Below are 10,085 nucleotides of genomic sequence, written 5' to 3'. Positions count from 1 at the left end.
GTCTGATCTTAAGACTGATGAATCATATGCCATGTCAGCACAACTCATGTCTTAAGACTTGGGGCTGATCATGTTCTAAGTTAGACCGGTCCTCTGTTTTCTTCTTATTGTTTTGTTTTGCACTCTTATGCTGATTCAGCCTCATCCTTTCTGGTATGCTTTAATTTCTCCATCTTCCATCTCATGGAATCGATGGATAGCATCTGGACTCCAAACCTTTACGGATTCCAAAAATTCACATTTCTCTCAAATAACACCATTTTGGGACATACGATGATACGAACTACTGTGTATAAGATTGTGTGGAAGGGCTGTTAAAAAGTGACCTAATCCGACAAACCGATTAAAATCGACTGACATTCGAACTGAATATATCCGACAAGTAGAGGCGCTTGAAACCAATCTGAATCCGTCTGAAATCCGATTTGACCCGTGAATCAAACACCGAACTTAATCCGCTAACAACCCCAGGAGACCTGTAACCGATTAGTATTCGACTAGTTTAAACGGAACCGAACCCACATCCGACTCAATAGCAATCTGAAATCCGATTTGACCCGATAACGATTGCAATCGACCTGACCCGATAAAACCCTATATCCGGTTAACCCGCATTGTTGTTGACCCGATCCAAATGTACCCAAATCAACTTTCAACCGATTTTTCGAAGGAGGTATTAGAATTCTAAAAAATCAGTATTTGGCATAAAATGTTAGCATGGTGAACTCGAGACTCGAGAGTTACTCGTTCAATAAAACATAAGAATACAAGCCAAACCGAATCTAAGGTACGACCGGGTACCCGTTATTTATAAAATGATATCTGTAACCATATCAAATAACCAAATTTCGGATCGGGTACCCAAACCAATAACCATATCGATTTGGGTACCCACTTTTTCAAATCGGAAACCGATTCGAGTTTCAAATTTTTGATTTTCCGGATAATTTTGCTCAGTCCTAGCAATTACTCCGTATAATTTTCAGTGAAATAGTTACTGTCTCACAGAAAACCCGCAAAAAAGTTGGACCTATTGTTAGGCCAGGAATAGGATTGTGAATAAATTCTAATAACGGGTACCCAATAACGATCCGATATGGTTACTTGATATGATTACGGATATCATTTTATAAGTAACGGGTCAGGAGAACAATCGACGTGGTCTAAAAGTAAACGCTACAATAAATGGTCACATACACTCTACAAGTAGGCCCTATGACTGAAGTGCTTTGTTAATTGTGAACCACTCCACTCCAGAAAACTTAAAGGGCTGTTTGGTTCTTCCTTATTCCTAATTCCTAAACAATGGACACTCTTTCTTCCCTTTCCACCTTCCCTCTTATCCCTCTTAACTTTACTAATTCCTCAAGCAATAACCAAACACGTCTAATCAACCAAAGTGGTAAATCATTAATTAATTATCACCTTAATCCTAAATTAAGAAACTCAACAAAACAATATTATAATTGTATCAAAGTTAGGCAATTGGAGGTGAGGGTGAAAGCAATAGATGATGTTTCAGGAGCAATTGGAGATCCAGCTCAAGCTCAACTTACTTGGCAAATCATTGTTGGCTCTCTAGGTATTTTTATAATTAATTAATTATTGCTTCATGATCAACTTTAGAGGATATACAGTTTGTGGCCGAGAAACTTTTGTATGAGACGGTTGTACACTACTCCTCCCGTCTCTTTTTTGTTTTTTACGTTTGGTATTTTTCACGCGTTTTAACGACTAATTAATGTGCATTGAGATTCTTCTAAGTTTTTCATGTAAACGAGGAAAATTACGTTTATTTATAATATTTTCACTCTTATCAAAATTCTGATATGGGGAAAATGAGAAAAAAGTGTGAGGGATTAAATGACTCAATTGATTTAATTGGTTAATATAATAATTGGGTACTCCCTCCGTCCCGGAATACTCGACCCGGTTTGACCGGTACAGAGTTTAAGGGACTTGAATTGACTTATTTAATTTAATAGGTAGTAGTTGATAGTGGGGTATTATTTTAATGTAGCTAGTGGGAGGTGGGTTAAGAGGTGGGGTTGGGGGAGAGTAGGGGTTGAATTTTTAATTATTTTTTGTATGGAGTAGGGGGTATGTGGGTTAATAGGGGTGGAGTGAGAAATAATATAATATTGTTAGAATATTTCCATTTTTAGAAACAGGTCAAGTATTAAGGGACGGCCCGATAAGAAAAACAGGTCAAGTATTCCGGGACGGAGGGAGTACAAATTTTGATAGAATATTAAATCATTTATGTGATAATATAAATGAAATGTAAAGAACATTTCAAAACACCAAAAAAGGAAAACGTAAAAAATAAAAAGAGACGGAGGGAGTAGTTTTTTAATGGTATTTTAATCTCATCTAAGATTTGCAAAGAAGGCTATCTCGGCAAACAAGGGATGACATAAAAGAATACCAAGCTACTACGTGTTTGGGTTACACTAATTGTATTTTGGTTCTTAATACTTGCGTATATGTTATGCAAGGGTCTCTAAAATCATTGTAGTGTAGTTTGCTTAGGTTATACTCCCTCCGTCCCTTAATACTCGCACCGGTTTGATCGGTGTAGAGTTTAAGACATTTGAATTGACTTAATAATTTAATAGTGTTAGTTGATAGTGGAGTATTTTTTTAATATAGTTAGTGGAAAATGTGTAAGAGATGGGGAGTGGTGGGTGGGGTATATGAATTTTTAAATGATTTTTTGTAGGGAATAGTGGTGTAGGTGGGTTAGTAGGTTAGTGTGAGAAATAATATAATATTGGTAAGAATTTCCATTTATAGAAACGGTGCAAGTATTAAGGGACGGCCCGAAAAAGAAAGCGGTGCGAGTATTAAGGAACGAAGGGAGTAATAAGTTAACTTTTTTTAATAAAAAAAAAAAAAAACAAAAATGCTAAGTTGGCATCTATTGCTAATGCAGCTGGTGTCATACCTTTTATTGTTGCGGGAATTGAATTCAGCAAAAGAATTGTAAGTCATTTATTTATTTATCTTTAACGTCTTTCACTTGTCAATCTATACTTAGTCTATACTTAATCTCTCCTTCTCTTTTTGTTCTTTACGTTTTTTTTTTGTCTTAAAATATTCTTTACATTTTCTTTTATATTATCACATAAATATTTTAACATTCAATTAAAATTTATGTCCATGATTATTTTAACCAATTAAATTCATTGGGTCATTTAATCTCCTACACTTTTTCATTGGGACATTAATTTTTTCTCATTTTTCCAATATCAGACTTTTGATAAAGGTGAAAACATTATAAATAAACATAATTTGCCTAAAAAATAGAGGATTCTCAATGCACATTAATTAGTCGTTAAAACGCGTGTAAAATAACACACGTAAAAACATAGACGGAGGGCTAGTATTTCATACATTATACGGAGTATATATAATGTTCTCGTGCATTAAACGGATTAAAATGTTAGTCCTGATAAATAAATACTCCATTATTGACATTGAAACTAAAATTATATCTAATGCTTACAGGCAGCACAAAGAAGGTGTGAGGTTTGTGGAGGTTCGGGATTAGTTTTAAGGGACAAAAAATACTATTTCAAGTGCCCTGGTTGTGGTATGTGTTCAACCTTTGAAATCTTCATTATTTTTAATTAACACGTACTATCTTCGTTTTAAAATAATTTTTACGCTTTTCGTATTAGTCCATTTCATAATGTTTTTTAGTTTTTTACATTGTGCTTTATTCTATTTTTGAACATGAAAGTTTTACTATCTTATCTCTCTTACCCCCACAATATTCATCAGTTTTCACTCACTTTCTCTTATTTTATTTATCTTTCATTACATCCATCACTTACTTTAACCATATTTTATTATATCCACCCACCTTTTAACACAATATTCCTTTTTATCTTAATATTTGAGCAAATTGTAACCGTAAAAAACATCATGAAAAGGATGTAGTATACTTATAAAAATTTGAAAGCTTAATATTAGAAAAACTCATGTTGAAACGAATCTAACAAGATTTTGCTTGATAATGTTTTTGTTTATTATAGTAAATTATGAAAGACGGTAAACTTTTTATAAATACGACCACATGAATGTTAAATATGAATAATTTAATGGAAAGGAGCAAGTATAATGTTAGAATATGCCTTGAATCGGTCATTCCTCTTACTGCGACACCCCAACACGAGGTTTATCTATTTTGGGCCTATTTTTTGGGCTTTTCCGCATCTGTTTAGAGAGTACTATATAAATTTTGTAGGTCATAACCTAGTTGTATTCTATAATCTGTACTCCTCAAGATTAATAGAACTTTCCTCTCTTCTGCATGTGGACATAGTTAACACATCGTTAGTGAACCACGTTAAATCTCTGTATTCTTTGTTTACGTTATTTATAATATTTCTTGCTTCTGTTATAACATATAAAGTGGAGTAATAGAGCTCCGTAATATTCATGTATCTCGTGTGCATCATTTTAAGACGACTGTAATGGTGTTTGATTCTTTAATATTTTTCTTTGACAGGGGGTTTTCTACCATGGCAATCTTGGAAAAGATTCTTTTCGGGATGATATAGGGGTTGTTTGGTTATAATATTCGATCGTGAGAAGAAAAAATGTTTTCCAACTACAGAGAAGAGATTAATAGAAATTAAGTGAATTTACTTACCAATGTTTATACAAAAACCCTCTATTATGTACACCTAGTCGACCAGCTTATGTCAAAAACATAGGTTAGCACTATGAAATTACACCTTTTTTTATTTTTTATTTTATCTTATTCCTTCAATATAACTGAAAATAATTAAAAAGTGAATAACGATTGATTATGATATGGTTACTTACTAATTGGTCGGAATATGCGCTAAAATTGCAATTGACAACAATAACTAAACACCTAGGTGATAATTGACAACTTTTAACAAGTTAGGTAATGATTCACAAAGTCACTAAATACCTAAATAGTAATTGGCAAAATTTCCTTGCACAAATTCTTATTTACAATGGGTGTACAATAAATATTGTACACCAAAGTAAAAGTTAACTCAAAATGCTTAAAAGTTAAGCTTATATATGTAAAAGTTAGGTATTTTTTAGTGATAAATTTTTTAATTTTAGTAAAACTTATTTCTTTAAAATGACAAATAATGTATAAAATCAAACATTTAACCCTTTAAAATGTTTATCTATCAACTTTTTTATTACTAATATAAAAGTTAATCAAAACTAGGTTAAAGTTACAAAAAATTGGGTAAAAATTATCTTGGTGTACAATAAATTTATTGTACACCTAGTGCGCGCAAGACCTTTTGATTTCCTTGATAGTTTACCCGCAATTACCTTGTTACACCAAAAGGAAAAGGGGATGATATAAGTTGTTTTTTGTTGCTAAGTGATATTAGCTATTTCGGTTACCAGTGTTTATAGGACAATTTTATAATAGCCACAACAAAATGGTAGCCACTATAATTTATAAAATATTAACCCTTGAATAAAAGTAGATTAATCTTGTCCATCGATTTTGCTGACTTTTATTTATTTATATACTCTTTTATAATGAAATTAAATTAAGTTTTTAAATAAAAATACCCCACTCTCTTAGTCTCATCCGTATAATACCTTAAAAAATACGATATTCTCATCCCTATAATCCGTAGTCCGTAAGACCATGTGCATCCTTGACTTTCGGTCAAGTGAAAAATAATTTCTCTCTCATCCTTCTCCTTCTTCCACCTCATATTCCACTAACTTGACATACCACTTACTTAAATCTCTCATTTTGCTTCTACAATCTTGACTCAAGTTCATTAATTTCTCTTACCTACTTTTTTTACTTTTATATATACTCCATTTTAAATTCACCTTCAAACACAATTATTAATTTTAACAAACGAAAAAATATGAAATTAAATTAACATTACATATAAATAAAAAATGTAACGTATAATCTTAAACATACATATATAACACAATGAAGTAAAATTGATACATAATTGGATTGTTATCATGCAAAATGAAAAGCAAAAAAAAAATTAATTACATGCTTGTATGTGTGGCAGGTTCACATGAGCCCAACAACTTGAAATATTTGTTGCATGCATACAGTAATATAATCACGGTACAAATTGCATTAAATATTTGCATGCAAACAGCCGACGCAACTGCAAGTGGAGCTGAAGTCGGTCCCACCTCCAATTTTAATGCACTGACCTTGGGTCACATATGCGACCCGGGTCAAGTTAATTAAATTTTGACCCTTGTACACTGTCAACATTATAGTCATTTTGTCCTGTCAATTATCACTTGACCCAAACTACATATCAAGGTTGCATGTGTTCTTAATAGATCAAAACTATCGAATTCGAAGTCTCACATTTCGGATTGGCCACTTTGATCAAGAACTTTGATACTAAAACCTTAAATTTAAGAACAAGTTCCATTCTTTTTTCACGCAAATTTGCGGAACTATTAATTGTGTCTTTGTTTAATTGGTGAATGTCAAAAAATAGTTACAAATTAAAAGTTTGATAATGGACTCTTTCTTGGCCATGTCCTTTTTTTGATAATTTCCAGGCCTTCGTATCTTAATCTTCATTTTCTCGGCCATGTCCTTTTTTCTTAATTTCCAGGCCTTCATATCTTAATGTTCATATACATTTAATTTGCAGACCTTCAAATCTAACCCCTAGTAATTTGAAGATTCCGTCGAATTAGTTCCAATTTCGATCAATTTTAATTTCAGTTTCAATATCGAATTTCAAATTTCTTGTTTCCAAGGAGAAGGATAATTTCTTCGAAATTTAATCTAATTAACTAATCTAAGATGGTTTTTGTGTTAGAGGAAGAAGAATGCGAAATAAATTCATGTTTTCCAATGATGTTTTCTTCAATCAGATTTCATGGTTGGGCGGTTGGAAAATAGGAGAAGGGACTAAGAAAGAGAAAACTTACCCAAAAAAAAAAAAGATCGTGGGATGATTTTCATTAATTATTTGTTTTAATTATAAAGTCAATTAAATCAATGATCCAGATTAGTGAATAACAATAAAAAGGCTTATATTTGATGTATTGTAATGACTACCATTTTATTGTAGTCTTTTAAAAACCTTTCGTGTTAATAATTACGTATATTTTTTTGTTTTTATGTTATCCCAGCATTTTAACCATGACATTAATAACAAAAGAATAATTAATAATTAATAACTAAATAATAAATAATTAAATATAATAATAATAAATATTTATTATTATTATTATTAAGTTGAATTGAATTGAATTCAACTGGATCGAACCGAACCGAACCAAACTGAACTGAACTGAATGCTCCTGAATTGAACTGAGAACTGAACTGAATGCTCCCCCTGGACTGAAACGAACTAAACTACAAAATAAGTATTGAAACTGAAATTAAGCCGGTTGTATGAGAGGTTGACGTCGTGTATTGACACTAATTGGCCTGGCTGGCCTATACATTTAGGATTAAAGAAGTTCAACCTAGTAAGACCCTTTTCCTTACCCTAACTATGTTAATATGATTATCCATGACGGAAATCAACCCGTTAAAGGCAAAACATAAAATAATTGTACATAAGTGTGATGAAGCACTTGAGACTTGAGCCAACCATGGGAAAATTCAACTCGATCAACTCTTCAACTAGTTCTAGTCAAGATTTTCACTCAATAAATTACACGATAAACTGTTGGCCAAAAATGGCCTTTGTATACGTAGGAACTCCATAATTGGTAGTCATTATAAACTTTAATCGTGACCGTACATATTCTATAATAAATCTACACTACTCTTTAGTTGACTAATAATAAAAAAAAAATTATTCTCTGGTAAAGAGAAATAAAGTAACTGCTACGTAAATTAGGTTTTCCCCTTTCCCTTCCCATATATGAAGTACTTCTTACGAATATACCTTTCATTTCCGCAATTCTCACAAGAACATCAATGGAAGCTTTCAAGTCGATCAGTCGTAAATAATTATTTGTGAAAGTAATAATTATACCATTCTCATATCATTAAAACTAACTGCTATTGGTGTTACTGCTATGGCCCTGTTTGGTTAGGAGTTGTTACCTGTTAGCTGATAGCTGGTTTGACTAGTTGTTAACGGTTAGCTGATTTGACTAGTTGGTCGCATTAGATGTTTGTGTAAAAGTGTTTGGTAAATTAGCTGATAGATGTTAGCTGTTTAATATGTAAAATGACCATTAAGGACATTGACATACTTTGTTTCTTATTAATATTAGACAAATATTTTATGGTGTTAATTTTTTTCTCTCTATATTTTTCTAATAAACATTGACTAAATAAAATAAATTTATTTAAAATAAAAATTATTCTTAATTTAATTTTTTTAATAATATGAAATTTTCAAATAGATAAATTTTACTAATGAAATTTTAAGCATGATTGCAATATACTTCAATTGCTTCAAAGTACTAATATAAAATTTATTACAACAACAAACGAATCTAGTAAATAGGGTGAAAATGAAAAAGAAAGTGTGAGTAATCTTTTTAGGAGAAAAATATGTAGGGTACCAAGGTTGATAGTGGTTGTAATTATAGGCAATAGTAGGACAAAATAGTCATTTTCATCCACTTTCCCAAACCTCTAATTGCAAAAAGCTCCTATATTGAGCTTTTTCAAAATTAGTTTTTTCACCCCAAAATTCTCTTCCAATCCTCTCCTAACCAAACATTCCCAATTAGCTTTTTCTAAAGATTAAACCTCTAATTCACTCCAAAAAGCTCTTCCTCCCTCATACCTCTCATATAGATATCTTACACTTTGAGCAGTGTCATCAATGGAGTTTACTTATTTTTTATTTTCACAAATGGATAATAACTTGAATAAAGATAAATTTGTTGATTAAAAAATCAGAACCTTTTGCATAAAATCCTTAACAATGAAATTCAGGAGTAGCTCCGGACATGGAAATCGGTAGTAAGAGAAATTTTTTCCATTGATTAAATCATCATGCAGTTGATAATTGCCATTCACACGAGAACTGTGAATAACTGAAATTTATTTTCATTTTTATCTTAAAGGTTAAATAAATAAACCGCCAAGATATATTAGTCCTGTAAATTTAAAGGTTCAGATTAAAACAATTACAATGGCTACCATATTTTAGTAGCCATTGAAAAGTCTTTCTAAATAATACTCCTTTTGTCCCTTAATACTCGACCCGGTTTGACTTTTTGCACTATTCATATAATTCACTTTGACCCCATTTTATTTCTAGTATATGAAAACAAATATTAGTATATAATATATTGTTAGCTTCATTTTAATATATATTTTCAAAATATTAATATTTTTATAAATTTTTATAGTATGTAGTTGAAAATATTGGTGGTCAATATGTATTGAAAACTGTATCTGGTCAAAATATGCCGAGTGTTAAGGGACGAAGTACTCTAACTCCTACGGTAAGGGAAACCGCGGAAATATTACAAAAAAAGTCAACAAGTCAAAGATACTAAACTCGCTTCTACAACTTGCTCATTTTTATTGTGGTGGGGCCATGTTACAGCGCAGCTATCTTTTGGCGGCCTTTGATACGGAGTACTTTGATTGATTGCACGCTTGCATCTCTTATTACACTTATAACTAGCTTTCGAGTCTGTTCAATGAACGGGCGATTATATAGTCATTGTTAAGCCGTATTTTAAAGTGATAATTATATTGAGAATTTATAATTTTAGTGGGAATATATGATTTATATAGAGGTGAAATTTGAAAGTTGTAAATATATAAATTAGATGGTGAATTAATATTGAGTGTTAAAGCGGGAGATGGAGTGCAAGACGTTGAATGAATATATGAATTAGTCAATTGATGTTAAAGGAGGAAGTTCAAGTGGAAGAGGTGTTGAAGATGTAAAATAAATACTTCGTATAACAAACAACAAAAGGAAAAAAAAATGGATGAAAGATGCAAGTGACACGTGTGGATAAAAGATGCAGGTGACACGTGTCGTCTAACAATCAATGGTCTTCATAGATATAGACTAGGTATAGATTTGACATCTCTACATTTTTTTTTTCTTTTTTCTTTGGCAGCAATTACACACAAGCAA

At 31.6% G+C, this 10,085-nt stretch overlaps 1 protein-coding gene across 2 annotated transcripts; it reads left to right on the top strand.

Annotated features, from left to right (window-relative positions):
- The first annotated feature begins 1,227 nt into the window (after nucleotides 1-1,227).
- LOC110782714 (uncharacterized) lies at nucleotides 1,228-4,771 on the top strand. 2 transcript variants are annotated; one of them, XM_021986937.2, is made up of 4 exons: nucleotides 1,232-1,582; nucleotides 2,936-2,985; nucleotides 3,511-3,595; nucleotides 4,517-4,771. In XM_021986937.2, exons 1-4 carry the CDS (start codon nucleotides 1,306-1,308, stop codon nucleotides 4,561-4,563), a joined length of 459 nt encoding a protein of 152 aa, XP_021842629.1. In that variant the 5' UTR covers nucleotides 1,232-1,305; the 3' UTR covers nucleotides 4,564-4,771. The 2 variants fall into 2 exon arrangements, with proteins under 2 accessions (XP_021842630.1, XP_021842629.1); XM_021986938.2 differs by lacking the exon at nucleotides 3,511-3,595 and having other exon boundaries at nucleotides 1,228-1,582.
- The last annotated feature ends 5,314 nt before the right edge of the window (nucleotides 4,772-10,085 follow it).

This window comes from Spinacia oleracea, chromosome 4 (genome assembly GCF_020520425.1).
Source record: "Spinacia oleracea cultivar Varoflay chromosome 4, BTI_SOV_V1, whole genome shotgun sequence".
NCBI classification, from domain to species: Eukaryota; Viridiplantae; Streptophyta; class Magnoliopsida; order Caryophyllales; family Amaranthaceae; genus Spinacia; species Spinacia oleracea.
The sequence above is the reverse complement of the archived record's forward strand: the minus strand, read 5'-3'. Positions and strand labels throughout refer to the sequence as shown.

Bases quoted from the DNA above. Each gene is read 5' to 3' on its own strand.
- LOC110782714 (XM_021986937.2), top strand. From the start codon at position 1,306: ATGGACACTCTTTCTTCCCTTTCCACCTTCCCTCTTATCCCTCTTAAC. The intron at 1,583-2,935 runs GTATTTTTATAA...TTGCTAATGCAG, and splicing joins AATCATTGTTGGCTCTCTAG to CTGGTGTCATACCTTTTATT. The intron at 2,986-3,510 runs GTAAGTCATTTA...TAATGCTTACAG, and splicing joins TTGAATTCAGCAAAAGAATT to GCAGCACAAAGAAGGTGTGA.